Source organism: Aythya ferina, assembly GCF_964211825.1.
Source record: "Aythya ferina genome assembly, chromosome: 3".
NCBI classification, from domain to species: domain Eukaryota; kingdom Metazoa; phylum Chordata; class Aves; order Anseriformes; family Anatidae; genus Aythya; species Aythya ferina.
In genome coordinates this window covers 58,287,049-58,314,331 of record NC_140298.1, presented here as the reverse complement: position 1 = coordinate 58,314,331, position 27,283 = coordinate 58,287,049, and the positions used below count along the sequence as shown (strand labels likewise).

Genomic DNA, 27,283 nt, shown 5'->3' with positions numbered 1-27,283 from the left:
TACACTGCTGAAAAAGCTGAGCTACGAACCAATTTTGAGAGCTGCTACAGAGGGTAGTTGATATGGTGACACTTCCATATGAAAGTTACATCAATTGTCTAAATAAATATCATTATAAGTGCTACTAAATATATTTTAGCCTACCTTTCAGTTTAATCCCACCTACCTGTGTTGCCAATGTGCTGTGTAAATAAGCCAGGACTTTCCAAAGAGTTTCCTATATAGACTATAAATTTATGGCAGCATCAAATGGCTAGCATCAGGCAAAAAAAAAAAAAAAAATGGCCAGGCTCCTTCTAAGAGGCACTTTTAAGTAAAATGCTGAAAAACTCTGCAGAAGTTGCAGACAACAGAACTATGACTCTCTCCAATACTGCAGGTTTTCACTTAGACTATTTCCCCATTTGTAAACAATAAAACAAAGCCTGAGTATTTTCCTGCCAGGATGGTGGTATGAGGACCGGTCTATGCGTACACATGGCTTTGAGAAGGAAAGTACCTGCTGCTGGACGTGTTCCATGCACTCTGCAGTGCTCTGTGCTTAACGTGATCTGCTCTGAGAGAAACATCAAAGGAACAGCCAGCCAGTGACCTCTAGTTCAGATCAGTATTAATAACACCTGAAATGTTCTATTTTACCCATTCAGCTTTTCATTTAATTCCAAAAGCCAACAGTTCTTTAAATACATTTAGCATGCACAAATGGTAGAAAGTTTGCTGTGCACCAGTTAATCCCAGCCTTGTTCTGGTGTGTGCAGCTGCATTCACTCATCACTTCTCTCCTATACTGCTTATAATCTGGTTCTCCAAGGATTTTAGTTTTCTGGGACAGGTTGCAAGTAAGGAGTAGTAGAAACACTCATGTATGATACTGGAAAAAAAAAAAAAAAAAAAAAAAAAAGCTTATGATTATTTCATTTTGTTTAGTCTTAGCATTGACATGCCAAAATGGGATGGATGTGTAAGTATGCCTTAGTTCTGTCTCTAAAGTGAATTAGTAACTTTTGCAATGAGAAGTGGAGATTAGTAGCCAGATGCATGGTTTATGGCATTCAGCGGGTTGCCATACACTGCTGAACACATCTTTTGAAGGAGATTTTAATCAACTCAAAAGACAATATGGCAACTGGCAGCCTTTTTCTTTATTGAAGCAAAGTCACAGCATTTTCATCACTGTTCCCCTCTTGTGAAGGGAAGAGTTAAACAAAGGCCCCTGAAATTTACATTACTAACAAGTAAAGGATTGAAGAAAGAGATTACAAGCATATTTCTCTAAAATAAATAATCTACAAAGAGTGCTTTTTTCTTTTTAAAAGCAATCTAAAAATGTATAAATTCTACGGTAGGGAGATCAAAAGATATTTTAACAACTTTTAATATTTACAAACAATACAAAAACTGCGCACGCCATCAAATGATGCAAAAATTCTTCTTACAAATGAAAAGCTTCATTCCTACTAAGAACCCCAAACTCCAGCCAATAGTTCAGTTTTAATTAATGGTTTTCTTTACAATTGGAAAACCGTTTAATGTTTTTATTTTCTGTAAAATATACAATAAAAATGATCCTCACTAAATTATTAAGGTTAAAAAAGGAAAAGAAATACTGCAGGCAAATCAAAAAGGAAAGTAACTGTAACTCATTCTTTGGTAACCAAAAGTTAGCAAGTATTCGTATTTCAAGTGATGAAAAGTAATAGCCCTTCCATTTTGACAAATGGAAGAAAGACTTCTGGCAAAACGTTACTCCCAAATTTCAATTTGGAAAGACAGGCTCCACCTACAGCTCCGTAGTGCAAGTTCTCAATTTTTATTTATTTATTTTTTTTAATAATTCAGAAACTTAACCTTTCCAAACTCCAGCAGTATACAGTTTAATTCCTCTCCCACTTCTCTGTTGTCTGCTCACAACCTCTGCACACATGCAGTTGTTCCAGTTCTCTAAGGGAATACTCTGGTCAGGGAAGCACTTCACTTGGAAACTTGTGTTTCGCCAAGTGCACGTGTGTGGCTGCACAGCAGCTAGTACTGTGTTATAAAACTTCGCTCCCTCTTCCGTGTTAACTCACGTTTCATTTTCCCTCAGGAAAAAACAAAGTACCCTGGACCAACTCTTAACCCGGTGACTTATTTGCATTAGCAGGACAAGCATCCTCTGACTCTGGGACGTACCCGAGTAGGAAGCCCTGCAGCCCCAGCACCAACTCCACTGCCCTCTCACAGGTCCACGCACCTCGTCCTACCACTCTGCTTAACGAATGCACTACGCTGCACCATTGCAATGCTTTTGAAGCAAACGTCCAGCTTGTAGCACAGAAGCCTTCCCATTCCTCTTTTTCAGGCTTATTCCTAAATTTTGCTTGCACAATTGCAGTCTCAAGAAAAAGAAAAACTTCACACCCCTACAGGCTCTGAGAAAAATCCCTCCCCACACCCCGCAAGAGGACTTCTAAGGCTTTACACAAAAATTTCCGCTGTTACTTTCTTTAAGCCACAGACCATTCATTCAAAGCAAGTCCTCCCCACCCCAACCCAACCATGCAGAACTATCATTGCTTCGGCATTTAAACACACACATGCAGTTCATGGAATAAATGCTCCGTGAAGTAAACTTGTCCTGATCTGGGCTTTCTTCTGGAATCTAGTCCTCTGTCATTTTCTAGATAAATATCCAATGCCTTCTGTCACAGCCTCTTAACTTTCTTCAGCTGAAGGACTTAGATACTTCTCCGAAGTACCTGGCTGCGTCATTAAGTCTAGATGGGTTGGATCCAAGGTCTCCTTGCAGCCTGGCTCCTCAGCGTACGGGAAGTCATTCATGTCTATTTCATCACTGTTAAACATATCGAGCTGCCTCTCCTGCTGCTCTTCCAAAGTCCTTCGGACCCTGCCCTCCGCCTGCTCCACCACTTCCCCATCTCCTTCGCTAATCACAGTCATGGGGCTGCTCTGGATGCGGTTGCGGACGTTGTACTTGCTGCTGGCAGCGGAGGGGGGCGTTCGCGATCGGCCGTACCTAGTGCCAGAAAAGGACATGCTCCTCGGCATCAGGCCCTCGCTCTTGGCCCACTCCTCCTGGGCCCGTTTGCTCTTGCTGGGCGAGCAGCTGGCCGGGCTGTCAGAAAGGTCCGGGGAGGTGTCTGTCTTTGCCCGGTGGAACCGCGGGTCCGTGTTCTTCAACATCTCTGCTGCTGACATGCGGGAGCTGGTGTCACAGCGACTCCCCTTCTTCAGCAGCAGGGCTTTGAAGTTGTCATTGCTGGTGCTGCTCTTGCGAACGCTTCTCTGAATGGATCCTGCTTGTTTGAGGGTAGACAAGGTTGGGGAAGCACCAGTGGGCGTTACGGGGGGCGATGGAGAATGGTTGCGGGTGCGCTCGTCTTCAGAATCTTTACGGCCAAGGACTTTCCTTTTGGATCTGAGTTTGGAAAACAAAAAAGAGAAAACAACAAATGAAACCTTTTACCTCACCTAGTTGAACTCAGCATAGAGGGATGACAATGAATTAAGCTAAAGCCACGAGAGGGAGAAGGGAGAAGTAATCTAAATCTAAAGTATGAGCAAGAACACCACCAAAACCGTAAAGGCATTAATGCAAGTATTGTAGGTATACGCTAAGTTCATTATTCTTTTTCTGCACATCTGGAACAACAAAACTATAAAACTGGCAATACTGATGTCCAAAACACTTTGAGTCTGTTTAGCAAATCCAATTTTCACTATTCCACTGCTCAGACTAATTCATTAAGAAGATAATTCTCAATGCCTTTTTTCTGTTAGTTTGGGGATTTGATTAAAAATATGCCATCAAATATGTTTTGTTTGTTTGTTTTTTGCTTTTTGCTGTTTCATTTGATGCTTTCTGGAGAATTAGTGTATTTTAGTGCACTTCATTTAGAAAAGGATATTGCAATGCACTGCTGCAGTTAAGATCAAGTTAAGTGAGGCAGACATAACCATCCCTCCAAAAACCTAAATTAAATGAATAGTGAAAACCAAGTTTTCTAGCTTCTAAATCCACAGTCCTGTTGGTGCTCTACCATTGCAACTTGTTGACTTAATGAAGGAGAGACCAGCTTTCTGAATGAAAGTTCTCTCTCCCCATGAAAGGGCTCAGTGTTTTTAATTTAAATGTAAAGTGCAGTGATTAAAAAAAAATAAAAAAGAAACAAGCATAGGACTGAGAATAAGTGGAAACTGGAGTTCCATTGCCCCATTTTTATATTATTAGAAATCTTAAAGAAAGGGATGTATAACATGCCTTGTATCTGTAGCAAAGTTGCTTTGCTTCTTTGTGGGCTAAACAAGAATGAATTCAAGAATAAATCCTGATTTTACATATTCTCTTTTGCCAGAAGTTTAAAACAAGTCAGCAGACTTGTTACAAATACAAGATTATCATGGTATAATTCCATATTAATGTTTATCAAAGATGTGTCCTATATAGACCGTTCCCCTTGTAAAATAGGATTCTACTCAAGGCAATCTTTAGCTATACTTTCTTAAAGGGTCTGAGAATTTGCCAAGCCAAGCTCAAATGTTTTTATGCATTGCAGCCTACTGACAGAAAAAAATACAATGAAACGAAGTAGCAGGATCCATCAGCTAAGTGGGTGGCAGCAACAGATATTGCCATATAAACTCTGCCAATACTTAGGAGCGATCCTGTCTCTCTAAGCAGTGAAGTTCACAAATACACCACTTGTGATACCCCCACAGGCAACTGTAACAGCTGCTATTCTCAGCTGCTGCCCCTGCCACTTGTCTGTCTGAGAGCAGAATGTAATACTGACATCCATTCAGCCTGGGGATGAATGGGCAACAGAAGATAGCGTAAGGATAAAACGATGACTTCGGTAGTGGCAAACTTGAGAAGCTTGTCTAGATTTGACTGTGTGTCAGTGCCATAGGCAGCAAGTGATCTGGTGCTTGAGTGGATCTATAATGCTGCGTGCAAGCCTGTGTGTGAACCAGTTACAGGGGAAGAGACTTCCTTTCATTAGGATACTGACTGCCTATGGGTATCTTTAAACACTCCAGGGCTGAGGCTGTACTGCTGCCAAAAATCAAACTAAATTCCAAAGAAAAACAGCACAAAACTCTATTTCAAAGATCTGCAGGGAAAGACTTGGTTATCCTGGCTTGAAGTAACTCAGCAACACAGTGAATGCAGGGCAGAATGGTCAGTTTGCTGGCAGCATCTAACCAGTTTTTCTCAGCATGTATAAATTACAGCAGAGACTTAAAATTAAGAACCAGGTTTGGTTTTGGTGGCTTTTCAGACAGAGATAGGATATATATTCAAACAAAACTGTGACTTAAACTTAGATTTTTCTTCCTGCCCTTGACGCACATACCACCAAATTTCTTGTCTTACTCTGAAGGACATTTTCAAGAGTGCCAATCACTGAAATAACACCTTTTAGAAATGGAGGGAGGGGAACATTTTGATTAGCCAACAACCAAGGAAGATAAGTGGTTCAAGTCTAAAGCCAACAAAAGCAAGGTCTTAATAATAAATGTGTCAAGCAGTTTTAACTATGTCACATCCAGTTCCATTGTCCATTTCCCCATAAACTCATGAATTCCGTGTATGTGCATACACACAGAGAGCCACTCTCTATCCGCATACAGAATGGAAAAGGTTACTGGCCAGAATACGTCATTCTAAAAACAGACTTGTCGCAGTCCTAGTGAGTGCCATGCAGCGTGAATGCAACAGGCCATTTTTAGAACAGCTCCTACAGGCCAAATCCTAAGGGATACCAGTAAGTTATAAAAAGTCAGTATTGCATATATGTCATTTTTGTAACGTCTGAAACAGAATAGTTTCAAAAATAAAAGAAAAAGCATTTTCATCCCAAGTTGTTTCCCAAATCCTAGCCAACTTCTCACAAAAGGCTTTCTCTGTCCCTCAGTACTGATGTAGAAAAGTCACGCACATATTTGCAAACTGACCAGACACCTGGATAAGCATATCTGGATGCCACTAAGCACTTTGTGTGACCAGGAGATGGCTCCTTCAGATTTTGAAGTAAAAGACAGAACCACAAGATGGCACTACCACTACACTGATTCTAGTCTAAATCCAAGTTTGGTAATTCAGAGTGGTAATGGTCTTCTGTGTGTACTGTTTAAATGGTGCACACGTTCCATTTTGTATTTTTAGGCTTTTTTTGTTTTCTTTTTTTCCTTGCAAACCTACCATGAACAGCATGGAAATCTAGTTGCCTGTTTTGTTTTTAAGGGAAATGAATAATGTCATTAATAAGAGCCAGTATTGCACATTTCATTCATAAACCAGTTTGACACAAAACACCCGACCTCAGGCTGGATTATGGCAAACTATAATCCAGCGTTTGCCATATGTTTTGCCATATGACTGACATGTTGTGTTACTTGCCAGTTTCAGCCACGCTTGCCATGAAGCATTAGCGTTGAGCCTCTGTCCCAAACTGCACCATATAAGCAGCGAAGAGTAAAAAGAGATGGAGAACGAGAATGAAAACAAAAAGATACACAGAAAAAGCAACAGTAGAGTTAATATGGCAGATTGAGAACAGTACAATAAATACTAGATGTAACTTGGTATTTTAAGAGGCAGGATATTTATAATATAATCTATATTGATTTAACCAAGTAGCTTTTAGTTCAGAATGAATTAAATATATTGTAAAACAATAAAACACAAGCTCTTTTCCATATGTTTTCATATATAGCCTTAGTAGAAAGCTGATAAATGTGTGCTTTCAATTAAAGCAACGACTGTTGTAACTGTGTGTTTTAGAAAAACGATGACAATTAATTTTTTGAGGGAATTAATGGACCAGGCAGTATGGACAGGGAAATTTCTACAGTACCTGTGGATGGCTGCAAAAAGATCCTCAGTAGTCCTTGGTCTCGCTGGTGTTGCCACTCCGTCCGTCTCTTCCCCATAACTACTGCTTGGCAGGAAGGAACTATTTGCTGTATCCGACTCAAACACCTCGGCTACGCAGAAATAATGAACAATACTGTCAGTCCGTCACGGGAACCCAACAGATTTACAATCTTGAAATCACCCCCCTTTGCTTCCAAGGCAAAACAGCCGAGGGATTTAGCAAGTACACCAGTTGTTGTTGTGATTTCAGAATACACTCGCTTAGGAAACTGCAGTGCACGAAAAGCCTGTGCTTGTTCACACACATGCAGAGTACGATGCTGAAGGAACATTTCTATGGTTTCCATTAAAATGCAAAATCAAAATCAACAAAGCTAACCATGTTCTCATAGCATGTGTTAATCCTAGCAGTTAAGTAAAGCACCGTTTTCATTTCCACATCTGCGATAACGAGGTATCAGAAAGGAATAAGAAGAAATGTCATCAATTATTAATCTGATCCCTGCAACTTTCTTTAGGCTTTCAGCTTTAACTACTGCAAGAGCTTCTTTTCTCTACAGAAGAGCATCTGACTGCTAGGATTGCTATCCTCACTCCCCACATTCCTTAACACAGCTATTGCTATGTCTGAAGAAGAGGCAAAGAGAACAGACTCACTCACCACTTTCGTTCTCCTGAGATAGGTGCCCGTCAGTGTTACTGCCACTGTCTTGGCTGCTGCCTGAACTGCTTCCTTCATCAAAAGCAGGCTGCTCCTCCTGCCTGCCTTCTTCTTGAACTGGTGATGCAGCAGGCTGTGCCACAAAGGCACTAGCTCCCACTGTTTCGGAGAAGGTGACTCCGGCAGCTCCTCCCTCTGGAACCAGGCTGCCAGAGTCCATCTCGCTAGAGCTGAGTCCATCTGTAAGACAATTTCTCGCCTCCTCGCAGTGTGCAAGCACAGCGTCTCTCTTAGTTGGGCTTGGTGCGCCTCTGACAGTATCACCCACTTCAGCTATTTTCTCCACTGTGAGGTCTAACTGTGGAGGTGGTACAACGAGGAACAGTTTGGGTTTCTTTGAAATGGGAGGTGGTTTCTTGTTTGGCAATACGACCTGAGTCTTGTCCGGAGGTGCTGGTGACCCCTGAGGTGACATGTCTTTGCTCTGCACTGGAGACTCGGGCGTGTCTTCAGTGGCTGTCCCCACTGAAACAGCTTCGACAGACTTGCTTAGACTTACTGTACCTGCAGATTTTTGATCGCTGTCAAGCGCAGGTATGTTGTCAGAGAGAACCAGAGGAGGACTCTGAGCCAGTGTTTGAGCTGCGTTTTTAAATGAAGTGCCATGAGTTTTCATCTCCTCTTCACCTAAGCTGTTACTGAGTCTCAGGGAGAGAGACGGCTTTAGGGAAGTCTGTGATGATGAGCTTACAGCACCCTTTTCCTGAGAGGTGGTTTCAGAAGCAGGTTCGGGTGATGGTTCACCTTCTGTTGCTTTTTTCACAGACCTCAGCTGCACCATTTGCAATGCTTTGGTAGTTACTAAGGGCATCACGGGTCTTGATGCATCTTGCTTGTTGAAGGGCTGCTTCACTGGGCTGTAGCAAGGATCTTCCTGATTACGTTTCTTAAAAGAATACTGTGGGTGTATCGCTGCACCCTTTGTCAGCTTCGGATCGAGAGGTGGTGCTGGCGGCGGGACAGCTAAGGGGAAAGTAGCAGGAGGAACAGGGGAAGAGAATGAAGTGATGGAAGTTTCTTGTGGTAACCACTGGGCACTGTGGGCAAAGGAAGAATTTCCATCAGCTTCTGGTGGAGGAGGGGGAAATGTGGGAGAGGCTGGCAACAGTGCTAGATCCATGACTTCTGCTGGAGGAGGAGGAGGAGGATAGGGAGGAGAGAGCTCAGGGCAATGTGGAGGAGGTGTTGGAAGCAGAGGTGGTGGAGGAGGTGCACCCGAATCCAGAGGAGAGCTCGGGGTGGGGTCCATTTTCTTCACACTCATGCTCCCTTCAGTAGATGTATTTGAAGAAAGAGAGGTGGAGGATGAAGAAATGGAGACTGAAGACAGAAGAGAGGACTTCCTTTCAGGCACTTTAGGTTTCAGCTTGGATTTCCCGTTTCCTGACGATGCAGATTTTAGCAGTACAGGCACTGGAGTAAGCGCAGTGGGCGTGTTGGACTGGCTGGAGTACCCACTGGATGGTGATGTGACTCGGTGGGATTTCTCCGGAGAAGTGCTCTTTGGTTTGGCCAGTCCACTGGGCACTTGTGGCACTGAAGCCCTCGAGCCATCGCTGAGGTGGCCGATGCTGTAATCACTGAGAGCAGACGACGTGCTGGCAGAATGGGTCACCGGGGACTTGACCTGGTCGTCTGCCACCGCGGCATAGTCGCTGTAGTAACCCCACTGGTCGGCATACTCTGACTTGATGCTGCTCGTTTCGCTCTGGGAGGGGGTGACGGTGCAGATGGAGTACAGGTTTGGGGCGGTGGTGGACATCATGCTGCTGCTGGCACTGACCGAGCTCTGGCTGCGAGAGCGCAGCACCCAGGGATCCTCATAGTCGCTGCAGGGGCTCTGGGAAGGGGAGCTGCTGTTTTTGCACTTGAGGTTCAACTGCAGAGAATGCTGCAGGGTGGCAATTAGGGTTTCATCAAGCACCTGTCCATTGGACTGGGCTTTTTTCTTGGGTACCCTCCTGAGTGAGTCTGTTCTAGATGGCGGCAAAGGCGGCTTCTTTGCCTTCTTTAGAGAGATGTTTCTCACCAGGGATTTGTCACCTTGGCCCACCGGGTCATCCTGATGTTTCTTCTCCTTTCCTTCAAAGACGTTAATCACGCTGTCTCTGGGGTTCCCAAAACCATTAGTGCTACTGCATGGCACATCCGACTTCAGCCCAGAGTCCACGGGCATGGAGCTGTAATAACCATCGTGGTGCACCGAATACAGAGAAGTGGAATCTTCTCTGGCCGACGTCCTCTCCAGGCTGCTGCTGCTCAGGTTGCTGCCAGGAGTGGCACAGCCTGGTGTGGTACAAGCCACCTTGCGTGAAGAAGCCTCGCTGCTTTCCGCAGACTTGTATAGCCAATGCTCTGTGCTGCTTGCTGCTGCTTGCGTTCGCTCCCCTGAATAGCTAGATTCACTCCTGCCATCGCTGTCCTGGGACTGGCTTGGTAAAGCAAGATTGTTTCTGCAGGTGTAGTTCGCACTCTGAGACCCAGCCTCTGCATTTCCAGGAGTGCTGAGAGAGACAGCAGAGTCACCAAGGGAGAGCATCATGACCGTGTTAGACGGGATGGTGTCTGACGTCTGCGAGTGACGTGTGGAGCTACTCTCACTCCAGTTGCCACTTGAAGAATGGTGATCTTCCTTCCCACTTATTGCATTGCTGGCAACAGGATTGTCTCTTGGCTTTGGGTACGCAGCAGAGCCACCCATTTTATTATCCAATGATCCAGCACTCTGGGCAGTGTGAATAACAATAACTTCTGAGGAAGACGACAGCGTTGCATTGGGAATGACACTCGTGGAGTAGGTGGCATGAGGAGAGACCACACATGCTGGGCTCGTGGACTTTTCGCTGTCATAGCTTCTCACCTCTTGAGACTTTGGCCTTGAAACAGTCCCTGTCGTGGGATTACTCCTCAGATGCACAGCACCATCATCCACTTGCAGTTTGCTTATCTGGTGGGGTAAAGTGCCAGCGATGTCTTCCGTCTGCCTAGAGATGCTCTGCGTCTGTTCTAGGGACTGCAGAGACACTCTCGCACCAGCCCGAGGCAAGCTGTGAAAACCCATGTCACTATTTTGGCGAGAAGCAAATATAACCGCGGCAGAATCACTCATCACCGACATGTTTCCAGATGAGCTGGAGAACTGAGACATCTGGGCTGCAATGCCTTGTCCTTTCTGCGCTCGTATTCTTCTCATTGAAGGGGGCACAACTTTAACTTCCTCGGTCTGGCAGCTGGTGTCCTTGGTTTCAGACCGCTGCATAGCAGAGCGATAGCTGTCTAGTCTGCCTAGCGTGGAGCAGTGGTCTGGGACATACATCGAATGCCCTCGGAAATCGCTTTGGCCAGTGCCAACTGCTGGAGTCAAAATAAAATAATTATTCCTTGAAGAGCAAATTCACATTTATCTTCTTACTCATTTAAAAGCAACAACAACAAATCAGCAATCTGCTTGATCCCCAATCTCTTGAAGGTTATGCCTCCTGAAAAGGAATCTGTAACAATGGATTTTGCACAGGCATTACTTATTTTCTGCATTTCTCTTCCCTTTTTCCTCATTACTAGGAACCTTCTGCTTACAGAACCGTCTGTGTTCCTGCCGCACATTCGACACATGAAATCCTCTTTTTATGACATGGTAATAATTTCCATAGTAATCAGTTATGTCAGAAACCAAGTAGCACTGTTTGACTTCCAGGAGGCAAAGCAGCGGGAACAGACAAAAGCCTGAGAAATGTGAAGTGTGTTTCCATGCTAATGCCTCGTGCAATAAAGAAAAGGGGAAGGAAATCTGGAGACTAATGTGAATAATCACGTCTGCTTTTTAAAAGCACTATACTTCAGAAAAAATGTTCAGTAGGCATGGATAGCTGTCCAAGTCTTGCCATTCTTCTGAAGGGAGGCTAACACACTGAACCATGCATTGTTTTACTGTAAATAACAGGTATGCTATAACAACATTTATACAGAGATAGGATCCAACACTACAAAGAAAAACGTTAAATAACATTTCTCCACACAACTGCTTTCTATTTATCACTGAGGAATAACTCCAGGAAATGGGGAAAAGAAACAGCTAGTACTAATGATTATCTCATCCTCAGCACCACCAGAAAACCAAAAATAACTGTACTTTAAAAAATGAAATAATAATGATAAATCGGCATAAGCAGACTTTGAGGACAAAGGAAAAGCTGTTTTAATTCAAAATACAGCATCCCTGGGTCAGCAGGAAGGACCCTAAGGTCCTTTTACATTTACATTTTTATTGGTAGCTGCCTTAAAACCAAGAATCAGCGTACAGCCTTAAAATTAGTCTGTGTAAGGCTCTTGCTTCTCGATTCAGTCGCACCACTTTATAAATAGCAGACACAGGAGGCAGCCATGCTGCTGGAGATGCGTGTAAGAATGCTGCACATGTCGCTGCAAGGGGAAATTGGTTATTGCAAATCGCCACCTTAAAGCTGCTCTCAGGAGAGATGAGGTAGCACAGCTCGATAGGACTGCACTCTTCACATTGACTGTATGGAACCGGATCAGGAAGATAGGTATTCTTATCCTGCAGCTTTAAACGCCACTTAAAGGACATTTAATTATCCTTACTCTTGGCAGGCACAAAAGGCATTTAGGGTAAGGAAAAGAGGGCTCTGAAAAGACTAGAATGAAAGCAGCACACACAAGAAGATTGTTTACTTCTTTTTCCCAGGCACATAAGAAGTCTTTTAGCAGCTTGAAGCCTATTTAGTTTGTTTTGTATAGATTCCTCTTGCTCTCATGAAAATGTAGCCTCTTTCTGCTTCTGGTACAGATTTAGAGCAAAGCTAGATACTCAGATGCTGGCAAACATCTTGGATAATCTAATATGAGATGCTGTCAGAACAGATGGACTACTGCAGCCAATCAAAATAGCTATTTGCATATCCTGTATGCAGTTATTAACAACAGTACAGTAAGAATACATAGCTTTGCTTGCCACATTTTCCTTTTTTTTTTTTTTTTTTCTTTAGAGAATCAGTGTCCCCCTCTGGTTAAGAGAGAGGAAACCATCTAATTAGGCATTATGCATGTTTCTGGAGCTGTGACACGCCTGATAACAACTGTTAGCCAATTAAAAATATCCAGTAATAAAAATTTGTGTACTAAGTTCCATAAATAAGCAAAGAGGTGGGGTACTTTTCCTCTTCCTACCACGGTGAAACACATACATATGCACGACCAGGGGGCTGGTGCAGAACGAAGCTGTAAGCACTACAGCATCTAGTACTGTAACATACTGACCTGAGGCTGAGAGAACCTCACTTCAGCATGTAATCTGTTTGTGTTCGCACAGGAAGCTAAATGCAGTCCACTTCACAAGCAGCTAAACACACATGGACAGTTTATGCTTCTTTAAAAAGCTCCTGCTAGAGAAGGCAAACAGCAAAGCAGCACAAGACTGGATTTGCTAACCTCCTCGTTCCTCTTGTCAAAACTAGGAGTTTTAGAACGTGGCACTGGGACACACTGATGATTGCAAATGCAAACGATGCTTTAAAATGTGTGAAATACAAAATTAAGCCGTGGTGTTATATCTGAAACCTTGGTGCTACTAAAGAAGAGGGCAGGGACCCTTCTCATGTCAATCCAAGCTAGGTCCTTTACCCATACGGATGACTGTACCTGAGTGCCTGCTGGAGCAGTTCCTGCACCATCCCCTCATGCCCAAGGCCAGGCAAATCCAGGAGCCTGCTGGCTGGCCCATGTCAAAGCTGTGCTGGAGCAGCTCACTAACAAGGGGGCAACGTGAGTGACCATGGGATGCTGCTGAGCATCAGCCCCTACCCTGTGCTCATTACTGGTTGAATAGGGATATGTTCAGGGAAGGGGCTTTCCATAGTTCATGCTATTAACTTCAAGGTCTGAACTATTTTTTGTAGAAATGCAGCATATTCTGAACCATTTCAGCTTTGTTTTCAGCTTTACATGTATGCAGAACCTGATGCAAAGCTGTAAGGATTTACTTGCCCTTTTATAATACAGTTGCACTTCTTCCTCTGTTTCCTGTAGGGGGACAACAGAAATCTGCAGGGAAACTGGTTCAAAACCAAACAAGTAAACAAAGGACCACTGAGGAACTGTGCACTCTTTTAAAATGTTGAGGGTTTTAAGATTTTGGTACAAAGTACAGCAGTAAGGGTTATTTTATTTGCATTTTCCAAAGGTACTGAAAAGCCTTCACTTGCTTCTAGAGTAACTAAAATAAGTGGTTTTTTGTTTGTTTGTTTGTTTCAAAAAAAGGGCAAATGCTCTTCTGTAATGCACGTGTTCAGTGCAGACCCCAGCAGCAAACAAAGAACACCCCGTACCTGGAAGAAGTGAAGTATGCAATATATTTAACACCTCTTGCATGAGAACACAGAGAAGAGGCTCAAATGCATACCTGAGCTTCAAGCAGTTAATTCAAGATGGGGAAAACTGGTGTAACCTGTATATGCCCGACTCTGGTGGTTACTGGATATGACAGAGACTAAGACTGTGCTAATTTGATGGGAAAAAGAAAAGCGCATGTAATGCCCCGGGCTGGGTAGCAGCTACTGGAAAACTCACTGTCTCCCCACAAATCTGGCTGAGCTGGTGGCATCAGCAGCTTGCTCCAGCAGAAAGGTCCTCTGTGCATTGAAAGGAGGGTGGAAAACTGAGGATTTGAGAGGACAAAGTGTGTGTTGGTATCACAGAGAACATGCTTGTTTCAACTAGTGTACAGAAGCAAGCTCTCTTCCCAGACTACTTCTGACTCATAATTTCTACTCTAAGCACTTGTCTCTTCTGCCATAGGCACATTCCTAGGATTTGCTCCTTTCATCTTCTTTCTTCTCATGCCCCACCTAGCAATCCTCCTCCAAACCTGGTGACCTGGCCAAGTCACTATTCAGGCACCACAACTTCCACAATGTTACAAAAAAAAAACACAAACACCAAGAAAACAGAGATCCTTCATCTATTTTACCCTAGTGCCTGCATACCAATGATTTTTTAAAGATGCTCGACAAGAAACAGACAAGTATATCAGGCTCGGGGTAATTTCAGGAATTTTCACTGTGCTCCATGCATCTGTAATCTCTCAAAGGGGAGAAAAACACGGCAGAGAATCCTGTGATATATTTCCACACTGCCAGATAAAAAATATCCTGAATCCTTGCATATATCCCTGCCACCCTGAGAGGGAGAATTTTGATGAAAATATAGGGAACTGAAACTTACTCAGTTCTTGCTACAGCTAAAAAAAGCTAGTATTAGTTAAAAGACAAAATAACTCTTGAGAGTTTCTCTCCAAAGACTGTTTAAAGCTGCAGTTTGAACCAGGATGCAGAATTCCTTGCCTTGAATAGCTGGGTCCTTGTGTGTATTCCTGGAGGACCCCTGGTACCTGGGACTTTCACCTGCGGGACCCATAGTTTGAATGACTGCTAGCACCCAAGGGACTGACTGGAAAAGAACATCGGTTAAGAAGAAGCTCTAGGAGAACAGGTGAGTTCCAAAGGATCAAAAGGACACAAATGCTCACATTTGTTTGAGGTCGAATGGTTTCCTGTAAACCATTTCAAAGGAGTACCAAAAGGGGTCCTGAGCTGTGCCACAAAAAAGCAGGCAAGGGACTGAGTGTTCAGGTGTCAGTCATATCCACCCTGATGACTGACAGAAAGCCCCGTGGATGACAACCTCGTGGGCTACTGAAGATGGGAGGCAGGGAAACAAGCTGAAAAAAGCATATAAGGTCGTTCTAACCCTCTTTTTCATCCTTTTGCCCCTCCTGATTCATCCTTTTGCTTGGAAAAAACAAACAAACAACCGGTAGATGGGGAAAAAATCACACAGCCATAAAGGCCCTGAGTTGCACCTGAAAAAAGGGTCAAAAATGATGATGAAATCATTCAAGGAAAGTACATGCAAAGCATGAACTTGTCAGACCTTCTTTGGGAAACCAAGAGGACAGAAACTTTCCATTAGAATAAAGAAAAGCAAGATGTCTGGCAGAAGAAGAAGAAATCAAAAGGCAGAAAAATGGAAGATGGTTTCCTCCCTGCTGCTTTGGTGAGACACACTTACTTGGAAGATGAACTGCACCGTCCGTGGCAGAACAGGTACCTTGGTCTGGGACCTGCTCATGTTGCAACTCCAGGACAGCAGAAACTGTTCAGCAGTACCTGGGACTGCAGGACTGCACTGGCACAGACTTCTGGAGTAACATGTGCAACCAGGTTAGTTGTAGCCGCATAAAAAGTCAGTTAGGCTGAGACAGATCCTAGAACACTGACACAGAGAAGGGACAAAGGCATTTTGCTGCCTTTATTTCAGTCTGGAGAGCTGAGAACCTGTGAGGGAAGCTGAAGATTACCAGAAGCTGAGAAATGAGCAAGGCCTGCGACAGGTTCTCCCAGAGAGCTGCTCATCCATGACAAGGAGAAGAGAATCACCTTCTTGCCTAAGGGGAGAACACCGGTTTGGATAAAATGTACTATCTGAAGAAGAGAGCTAGAGGTGATGGATAATAGCAACACAGAACAGAGAAACTGAGATAGCACGAAAGTGTGAAGTAAATGAAAGCTTCTTGCCCTTTTTGAAGTTTTGATCCAACATTGACTCCACTGACATATGTATAATTAAATTGAATGTATGTTCTATTGAACGTTGGATATAAATGTTTTCTATATGGCAACAAAGATAATTCAGAGCTATGCAAAACTGCTTTTTTGAGTCCCATGTTTGGCAGAGAAAGAATAGTTCACCTTTTCTTATTTTGCTGTTGCTCTGCTAAATAGTACTGAGATGCTCCTGCTGTCAGACAGCAACTGTTGAGAGAGCAACCAGCATCTCCAAACTAGCAGGCATCTAACAGGCTCAGTCTGCCTCAGCACCACGGCCGTCACATCGCACTGCATTTACACAGGGTTTCCATGCGGACATTTCCAGGCTCTGCATAGCGTGGTTCATCGCTGGAACACACCTGTGAAAACACGGCTGGGACACAATTCTCCAAAGTAGGAATGCTTAAAGATACTTTCAGCACGTGCCTCATGGGTACCGTTAATGATTCCTTTCAGTATGTTTGGCTAAATTCTGCGAGGGTACCACAGCCGCTGAGCTCATGCCAGCAATCAGCATACGATTTCTCTTCTGTTTGGCCTTTTTTGTTCCAAAGGAGCCAAAGCAGCTGGGGAAGAACCCCAGCAGCTTGGCCTGGCACAAGCTTCTCCAGGCTCTCGAGCAAGAAAGGAAAATAGTTCAGGCTTGGTTTAAGCTTTGAGGTTCTCTCAAGTTTCTGCTTCCTTCTGAAGAATAAACAAGAGGTAACAAGAATCTGCTGTACGTGTTGGTTATTTAGCCTGTGCACAGCAACTTTGGTGTACCAAGGGATTTGAATCTTTGTGTAAATATTGTAGCCATTCGCAGCAATGCTTTAGGGGAGAAACAAAGAGATTTATTCAGCTGAAACCACAGGAAGAATGTCAATAGGCACAATGCAATTGCTTGATTTGGAGTTTAGTCCGGATCCTTGTTCCGATCAAATGAACTGTGGAATGTTTTAAAACAACTCGATGTTTGTTTTGGGACGGTGTAAGAGAAATAGGGAATGGATGGCTACAGAAGTATCTGGGGAGTGACAGGGGAGAAAAGGCAGAAAGAGCACTGAACAAGGGCAAGGGAGACGTAATTTATTCCCAGCCTTGCCAGCAGCCTGGAGGGTGACTCCAGCAAAGTCACTTCACTGCAGCATGTCTAGTTTTTCCATCTATAAGATGAAGACACCCTTCAAACACGCTTTGTTTCTAGTAATGGAAAGCAATATGCTAACAGGATGCAAACTGCCATCAGAGAGCTTCCCTGGCATACGTTTGGCTGTCTGGATCAAGCAACACAGAAGCAACATGAAGCTACTCAGGACAACTTCCACTGCAGGGCAGATGGCTGAAGCACTGCGTGCCTGCCGGTTGTAGGCCAGGGAACCAGTCAGAGAGAGCTCCTGCAGTGAGATACTGTCAGCCCCAGCATTTCCGCCACTGAAAATAGGAGCCAAGGAAAACCTTCAAGCAGTGCAACATGAAATGTGCTCAGCGTGAGATGAAAGAACAAAATCAAGACCGCAGAACCTACTGCCCTTAGCAAACAGACTGGCAAAAGTCACAAACTCTTTAAGATATTCAATGAAGATTTCTTTTTAACGTAGATGTCAACTGCGTTCTCAGTTTATTCCACCAGGTAAACTGCCACCGATGTTTTCAAGCATTAAACATCAGTCTGAATTGGTCACAAATGTAACCTCCAAGCTTTAGAGATGCTGTCAGCAGGAAGCATTCTCCTCACGTCCACGCAGGTACAGCTGCCAGTCATTTCAAAGTCACCTGCCTGAAAGAGAGTCAGAAAGCCCTAAAAGTAATAAAAGGTGGTTTGGAACAAAGGGCTCTGCTTCGCTCTGCTCTCTGCCCTCAAGGTAGGTCCTACCTGTGTCAAGAAAATCTCTATAGAAAAGTGAAAACTCTGACCTTGGTATGTAGGTAATTTTCAGAATTCCACACTCAAGAACACTGCAAGAATCCTGAAAATGAACAGTTCAAGCAATATCCGTTGTCAATTTTGCATTTAAGAGGCAGAAGGATTTTTAAGCAAATTCATTTCATCTCAGCTCTAGACAAAGAACAAAAGGACTGAATTTAAAATGGAAGAAGGGAATATAAAATGTATCCATCCTGAACACCTTAACAGACAGGAGAGGACCAGGGTTGCCTCTGCTATTCCTCAACCAGCTGTAAAAAATTTGAGGGGTTACTTCAAATAGGAGACCTAAAATGGGAGAAAGGAATCTTTTATTAAGAATAACCAAATACCACGTTTCATGTAGCTTTGTTTGATTACAACAGATCTAAGTTAACTTTTGAGCTTGCTTATAGCTGATTGCAAAGCTGATAAATTGTTGTCATCCCAAGAAAAAAATTCAAGTTCTAACCTCCAGGAGGACTCCAGGGCTGGAAAGTGTTTCTTGCCAGATACCAAGGTCCATTGTGGACAGGAGGAAGGGAAAACACATTGTGAGGAGGAGTTCCCTATGGCAGGGAACAAACAGCATCCATCCCATAAGAAGAGATGGACAAAGACACCTCATAGCTCAGACCAGCAGTTAGACATAAAATCATTATGTGAGATCCAAAGGTAGTAAAACTTAAAGTTGCCACACGAAGACTCAATGCAGAGTTTAGACAAGTGAACTTTCCATCTTGAGATAGAGAATACCTATGGCAGGGCACTGTTCCATGACAGATGCTGAAAGAGCATAGTTCTAGTTCCAGTCATGAACTGCTCTTCATGTACTTGCTTATTTCCAGTCTTTCTCTATGCCTAGCTCTCTAGCTTATTCAAACCCATGCAGAGAAGTTACATATTTTTGCTTTTGTTTCTGAAAAATCTAGACAAAGAAGCAAGAAGTGTAAATATAATTAAAAAGAAAGAGATGCAAAACACAAGGTAGTAAAACTTATCGAACAAGTCAATAAATGAGTTGATTCCACGTGTAAAAAAAAATTAAAATTATATTCTGCAAAATTATTTTAAGACATTCTTTCTCTACTGAAAAAAAAAAGGAGAGAAGGGAAGCAGAAGGGCATCATTTTAACTGTAAAGTCATCATTTGTGAAAAATGAAAACATCTTTTTAAAAAATAAGTAAGTGCTACCATCAGAGTTCTGCAAAAAGTGTCTGAAAGGTTGCCAAAATTCAGACTGTTCCATCAGCTTTGAATACCATCTATGCTACTAACTGTGAAAAGCTGACAGGTTGAGGTAGTGTAAATGTGACTGACTGAGCACTTTTCCTTTGGTATATATGCAATAGCTAATGATGACATGTAAATTACTTCAAATCAAATAATGTTGATACTTGAGAGGCTGCCAATTAGATCTAAGATAAACTGGAAAATTTACAGCTTTTTCTTTGTTGATGTAACTCTCAGCAGATTCAGGAAGGCATCAGTGAATTGGTTTACTCCATTGGATAATTCTTTGCAAGCTGAAATGCCTGCCCACTTCAGGTGTGCTTCCGTGAACATCCTGGGGGAGCAGGCCAAATCTCCAGAAAGGCATTAAGGACCACAAACCTTACATCCCTGCAGATTTCCATTGTACCAATAAACCATTTTTCAAAATACCACATTCCCTTCAGCAGGTGGAAGTCAACAGATAAAAGGCCCTAATTTCCAGATGCACAAGGTGGCAAGGAGGCACACGTGTATTTGGAACTGTAATCGGCTATCAGACTGTATTGGTTTCATGAGCACTGGTAATGTTATTAGTCGAGTAATGATAAGCAGTGACAATGAACAGTGGATGGAATACAGTTCTGATGAGCCATACCTAGCTCCTTTTGTATGTTGTCAGGGATTCCTGTTATAGTCTTTCTCCTTTTGACTTTCTTCGGCCGTCTTACCACCGTGTCTGTGTAAATTAGAGACCGCCGAATGCTGGCTTGGCGGTCGAAATTCTCCCCTAATACATGGTAGAACAAGCAAAGCAACATTACTTCCAAGCGCGCTGACATCATGCACTTTCTTCCACTAGTTTTGTTGTAGAAATGAAAAAAGGCATTAATAAATGATGTTAGCTTGGTCCTACAGTGAAAGTTTACACTGAAGGAAACAATACAGCATACTGTCACAGTAAGGCTTTAGACACACACATGCATTACACAGTACTGCAAGTTTCAAGAGGAATTTGACTTCAGGTCTTGTTAGAGCAGCTGTAATTCCACAAGTGAACAGAATCCTTGCTTGAATTTGGCCCTGTATGTTGTTTCTCATATGTTTGTTTGTTTTGGGGGGTGTTGTCTTTTGTTTTTTTAAATAATAATCTGAGGAAAAAGCAAATCTGCTCCTGCAAATGAAAGACTACAACGGTTTATACAGGAACAGACATTGCTATTGGCAACAGCTATTACAATTTCTTTGCAGATCACCATCATTAAATGACACAAGACACTTCTTTTTCATACCACGTTTCTCTGAAACTGTCAGGTGTATCGTATTTCTGGTGGTGATCTTTTAACATGAATACAAACAAGTACTGGGGAGCATGCAGAGATCAAACTGATCTCATGATCTCATAAATATTTCAGAGTGGAAGCTGCTTAGAACTGAGATTTTATAAATGATTACACATATATACAATGGAAAGAGCTGAAAAAATGTGGAAGTGCACGTTGCTAGACAAAGCCTTACAATGACCATGTGCTGTATCATAATGGGACCCAGAAGCACCACTATCATTAAGGCTGAGCAGCTTTTCTTTAGGAACTCACTTTTGGTTAGAGGTTGATGATTTGGCCATTTTACAAGCAGCAAGAGAAAACTTGCCCTCTAAATTGTGAACTAATTCTCTACACTTCTAAAAATCTACCCACTCCCAATCTCACACATAAGTTCCCCTTTTAGAAGTTAAAGCATTTTAAAGCAGTGCTAAGTATCCTTTAGCTGACCTATTTAAAACTTAAATGCAGAAAAAGCTTGATATATGTGCATATGTTTTTTTTTGCCTCGTATACTTTCTTGAAAATTGATGACCAAATTATTTACCTCTGAAAAGTGAGTAATGCACATTAACTAATGTCATAAATATTATCCCTGGTTGACTACACATCAGCATGATGTGTGTCGTGCAGATAGTGTAGAAAAACTGATTACCTGTATAACAGTTAAAGATACAGTCACATAGTAAAGCACAGCATATGGACTTGTGAAAATACAAGGAAAAACACGGCAGTTTCATTCACCATATTGTAAATATAAAGACTCTCACTCTGCGTTAATGGATCTCGAGCTCCCATGAACTGCACTCGTGCTAGGCAGAATCCTTGCAACCACAAAGAAGTTGTTTTCATCTCTGTTTCTGACTGACTGAACTGAGGAAAGATGAAGGGAGGAGGAATCCCATGGGATCTATGAAATTTAGAGCTATGAATCCCACAGGCTTCGTAGAAGCCCTAAAATATTGAGATAGAGTATCCACTGTCTGGGGGATCACTACTGTTATGATGTTAGGACCCTTATGGGGTCAGGTCAGGACTATTAGATAATCCTACCATGCAGGATAATAATTCTGGCCACATTATGATGAACCCAAAGAATTCAAAAGAGAAAGCTTTGCATCTCTGAACATGTCTTAATCCATTCAAAGGCCAGCAATTATGCCTGACACAGTGAGTTGTAAAGAAATTAAAATATTGCTTCTGATGCCCTAGAATAAAATACTGTGTAAATGCTAAGAAGGGGGTGCAAACAAGGAGAGTCTTTTATATAGTGTCAGGCACACAAACAGGATGACCATGGAAAAAGTCACTGTGTATCCCCTGATCCACAGTAACTTCTTCCCTGTGCTACTGAAGAGCTAACTCTGACCAATCCATCCTCAGTTGCTCTTGAAACAACTTTTTGAAAGCCGCTGTACAAATTTATAGGATTTTAAAGCAGCGGCTTCAATAAACTCTAAATCAAGAAGCAAAATCAGAATGTCTCAGGTTTTTTTTTTCTTCATTGCCATCTTGTTTTTAGAAAATATTGATGTTTACATATAATTCTGCAGATTTAAAGATTCTTCTTCTGACTTTTCTTCTGTCAGGTTTGTAACAAATCATCTAAGCATTCCTCGTTCAGTTTACTTGCATTTCCCTCACACAGTTGACTCGTTTTCACTGAAAACATTTAAGTATGTGCTTAAATCTCACTAAAGGCAATCAAGTGGGACTCAAGCAAATGCTTAAATGTTTTGCAGGACCCAGCCTGCCTCTGAGCACCTCCACCAACACCAGACTCCTCCATCTGGAAAGAAAGTTAGAGTTCCAGAAAACCCACTATAGCAGACACCATTGTACATATTTGAACCCACAGGCTAAGTAAAAGCAAAGACTGGCCACCACTGAAAATTCAGCCCAACCCCTTCCAGGCCAGAATAAGCTCAGCCCAGCCACTCCCAAGGATTGAAACAGCTTCCAAATTGGATGTCTAGTCAGCAGCTTGTCAGCCTAATGCAATGCCCCTGCACCTTCCGGCTGTCCAACAGATTTTGCCTGCCGCTGTATTAGTTGCAATCTGTTCACCAAAGAGCCCCGTGAGCCGAACCAGTGGAGCAGTTGCTGCACAGCCCCGTGAAAGGCCATTGTAGCAGGATCATTACTGATGCACTGTTGAAAATGCTGTCACCTCTTCTGAGGTTAACGTTTTATTTCATGCCAGGAGTAATAAATGGAAGGGTTTTGACCTCTCTTCTGGGAGAGTGAGAAAAAGAGCAAGCAAAGAAAGAGCCGAATCAAAACAAAACCCAGCTATGGTTCGTTCCACAGCACGTTTAACAAACGGCACAGGATTTGGGGGCATTTTCTTCCTGCCTCGTGTAGTAACATAAGGAACCACACAAAATAGAATTACTCGGAGTGTGGGAGGGCAGAGGAGGGGAGCAGATTGTGACTTTTTAGAGGGGAACAAGGACGGCAGCTATTTTTGTACGTGTGTGGGGGACTCAATTTGTTATTTTCACTTGGCTTGATGCAAAATAGCAATACAAATTTCACGGCAAAGCGAAACTGGTTCCCAGAGACCAGCTCACACACTGCAACACCAGCCTTCCTTCACTGCCTTCCCTTTCTGTACCTTCCTATTGCTGTGTTTATAGGGGAATGAATGCTACGTAACACATTCCATTAATTAAGGTGAATATGAATGTGCACTATTTTTTATCACAAAAGTTGAGAACTGCTGCATTTTTTGAGGGCAAACCAGCTAACTCAGGGGACACAGGGTTTGTCACATCTTGAATTAATCTGGTTGAAATTACGAGTGTAATTTATCCAGACACATTAGTGCATCCACTGACACTGAATTAAATCTGTGATGGTTATTTGATCTCTTTTACCCTGTTTTTCTTTCCACCTGTTTCCTTCCCCCCTCTATTTTTCAGTACACAGGGTCATTAAATCACGCTGCAGATTACCCCTCCCGTAAGTATACCATCTTCCTGCTGTCACGGTATCTAAGCTATGCTCAAGTTTATTGATTGTGCCAGATAATCCACTGTCCCCACAACTCTGCCTTCTGCACCTGTAGCCTACATTTCCTAGATAATGCCCTACTTACATTTCAGCACTGCATTTGTTTTCCTTCTATTCATTTTCCAGAGGTGGTGTGTCAATAGTTTTCTGTTGCTTTCAACTATTTTCCGTGTTTTATTTCAGGAAACATTTCTTACTGATTTCTCAGAGATTTCTGATGTTTGTCAGTGGCCTTAAACTACATTACTTTTTAAAACTTTACCATCAGACATCTTCTGTAAGAAAATTAGTGTTTTATTTTTTACAAAACACTAATTTATTTTTTTTAAAAAGTGAAAAAAATATTGGTAATCACGTAGAAAAATAGAATACCTAACTACTTTCAAAACAAAACCAAACATTGCAAGAGTGAGTGTGGAACCAGAGAATGCCATATGACATTCGATATAAATTGGATATTGAATATCATCGTTGTTTTGGCAGGCAAACGGTCAGTTATTTTAATTAACTAATAGTGGACAATCTTGATACTGTACAGAAAAAGAGGAATTATTAAATTGAGGTGATAATTCAATCTTTCATAGAAATTCTGTTTACACATGTCAACATATCTACTCAGTGTTACACTTTAATATAATTTAACTTATTAAATTCTCACAGAGTGAGAATTCTGCAACAGTGAAACCAAAGAGCATTTTGAAAATGGACAGTCAATATACAGCTTGTGACAAGAAAATGTGGGCTACTGTCATGTAAGTTGAGTGACCTACCAAGAGTCTTGCTTGAGGACACAGACTCATTAAACTTATCTATTGTTTCCTCAACACCTAAACTCTCATACAAATAAGACCTTAGAAAACTCTTCTCGAACTTTGGAACATTTAGTCTTCAAAATATCGAAGTCTCTGATAACCATCCTTAAGTAAAAATCCTAGAAGAAAATCCTGAATGTCACTAGTATTGTGTAAAACATGATTTTCCATTATGTATCTTCAGGAAAGCCCAAAGCAACTCAGTGATTTATCAATCTTCTTTTAGTTCATGAATATCTAACCTCACTTCAAGCCCACATTGTGTAGACTACCTTCATTAATGATCATTTAAGGAATTCTGAGTTTTTCTCATTAAGCTCAGAGACAGACTATTAAGCACAAAACACCGTTTTCACAGAAAGGTGAAATAAGTGACATAAAATTCATGCAGAAATATATGCCAAAATGCTATCCACCTGCATGGGTCCCCTTTTATCCTTTCCCTCCCCAATCACTGTAACTTAATTATTGAAATTAAAAGCCTACCAGTCACATTAATGGGAACCACATCTGTTTGGACTGCCTGTGCTTGCTGTCGCATCTTCTCTTCTGGCGTTGGCAGTGGCAGTGACTTAGTCCAGTTGGTTTGGGTGTTGATATCTGACAACTCATTTGAAACTGGGGTTTTAGGACTTTTGACAGTAATAAGCTTTTCTTCTTCTGGGGAAGAGACAGAACACTGCAAACAGAAATACATGCAACAGTGTAAGTTTTCTACCAGAAACATCATATGATGATAGTACTATGGTACTGCTGCTGCAGTCAGCATGATGGCTTGTGGAACAAAACACACCCTCACAAGTATCACACTTAGACCTACAAAGAGTGACTTAAAAACAAAAAAATAAAACTGGATTGTATTTATCCAAGACACCTCATCAGACTGAGTATCTTTAAATGAGAAAGATATGTGTGGTCTTGAGCAGAGCAAAGCACAGTAATTATCTTACACATTTACACTCTTCCTGCAGTGATTGACCCAAAGGAGTGCACTGGGGTTTGCTTTCCCTTCCTCTCTCCCATCGCAGTGTCCCACTAGGAAGATGAGAGTGAGCCCTGCTTCAACATAGCAGTACCAGGCTATGGGGGGTGTAAGGTCTCAGCAAGACATCTGTTAGGAAGAAACACGTTTTGGGAGAGCTCAGCAAAGGACTCGAGCAATGTACCCTATGTAACCATCAGCCAGGGATCAGTGAGGAGCAGTAATTGTGGTGGCCTTGGAGAAACTCATGCCACAGTGGAGGTGTTTGTATTGCTCGATTTTGAGAGGTGAATTAGTTAACAATATCAGCAGCTTTAGCTTTAAAAAATGATCATTTAAAATGATAAAAATAATATTTTTTATCAAAATAGTCATTTTTATCAAAAATGATCATTTTTAAAGTTTTTCCTGATCAGAGTGTCAGATGTCACATCCACGATGGGTGTTTCACCCCAAACAAACAAAATACCTTTGTGCACCGCAAAAAGAGGTTGCAACAGCTTGTTCACATCCTTCCACCAGACAAAGTCACAATGCCAAAAAAGACATTTGCTTTAAGGGAACCGATCTGTTTTCATTGCAAGGTCCTCAGCTGGGTGCCAGTAAGGGCAGAAAATCGTGATGTTGTTTTTTACTGATATGAAAGCACTGCTCCATGGCACACCCCGAGGACAGGCAGGTTCAGGGCACACAAAAAACATCAGGGGGCTTACAGCAGGTGGTCACAAGATTTAGGCAAACCTAAGCTTTAGGCTTTTCTACCTGGGGCTACCAAGGCACCCCAGGGAATCCCAGAGGCAGGAGAGGAAGAAAGACCTGGAGAAGAAAGGAGCTCCTCTTCCTCCCTCCCCACACACCTTTTCTTTACTCCTACCTCCCGCTAGAGTGCAGGATGCTACCCAAGGTACTGGGACAGCACTGGGTCGCCACCTCTCCCTAGAGTTACTACCTTGCTGCTTGAGAAAGACATTACTGCTATTCATAACATATTGACTTCATGATTATTATTATTTGTAAGTCTAAGCAATCTGGTTTCTCTTCAAGCTGAGCGGGACACAAAAGGCATGCCCAGACACCCTGCCACAACCACTGTTTATCGTTTCTGATTTTAATTTTCTCCCTGTTACCAGGAGGAGGTTCGTGCTGTTTATAAATAAATAACCCCTTATTTATTGCATTGTGCTCTGACTGCGAATTCTTGAGGGCAGGGGCCAGCATTTCATTAAGAACAAATATAAAAATAAAAGCAGCTTCCAGGAAAAAAAAAAAAAAAAAGAAAAAAAAAATAGACAAGTGAAATCTCTTCAGGTAATAACAAAAAATAATTGCAGGTATGAAAATTATTATGAATGTCATCTTGTGGTTTGGAGCTGCACTTTGAAATGTGGGTGGGTTTTTTTGAGCAAATTACACATTTCTGCCAGGGAGAACCCCTGCAGGGATAGGGATGCCAGCACCCTCCTGCTCGCGGTGGAGGGGCCGCTGCTGTGCAGGCACAGGCTCAGCCCTGCAAAGGCCCCTCCAAATTCTTTCAATGCAAGTCACCTGGAGGACACTGGTATTTCTTCAGGCCTGTGTTATTTTTAAAAGGTTCTAAAACTGTTTCTATACAAATATAACGTGTTTATCCTTTTATGGGTGTGTGTACACACAAGGCTTACACACATACACAGTGCAGACACGTGTGTATATGTACTTACACGCAAACTGAAATGCTTTCCCATCTCAAATCACTCAAATTTATTTGAGCTATGTGGGAGAGAAATGCAATTGCAGAAGGGAAAGCTGCCTCCAGGCCATGCCTCTCCCAAGAGGTTTGTAACAACTCG

At 42.4% G+C, this 27,283-nt stretch overlaps 1 protein-coding gene across 10 annotated transcripts in view; it reads right to left on the bottom strand.

The window, feature by feature from the left end:
- Nucleotides 1-1,122: 1,122 nt before the first annotated feature.
- The window catches only part of NHSL1 (NHS like 1), a 168,310-nt gene continuing 142,149 nt past the window's right edge, over nt 1,123-27,283 (bottom strand). For 5 of the 10 annotated variants that reach the window (XM_084514671.1, XM_084514676.1, XM_084514680.1 and 2 more), the window contains exons 4-8: nt 24,959-25,151; nt 19,979-20,110; nt 7,542-10,955; nt 6,861-6,990; nt 1,123-3,418 (exon numbers count right to left, since the gene is read on the bottom strand). In XM_084514671.1, the coding sequence (XP_084370797.1) occupies nt 2,695-3,418; nt 6,861-6,990; nt 7,542-10,955; nt 19,979-20,110; nt 24,959-25,151 (4,593 nt within the window). In that variant the 3' untranslated portion in view covers nt 1,123-2,694. Of the gene's footprint in view, nt 3,419-6,403; nt 6,456-6,860; nt 6,991-7,541; nt 10,956-19,978; nt 20,111-24,958; nt 25,152-27,283 lie in introns of all 10 variants that reach the window. The other 5 variants (XM_084514674.1, XM_084514678.1, XM_084514672.1 and 2 more) reach the window with 4 other exon arrangements.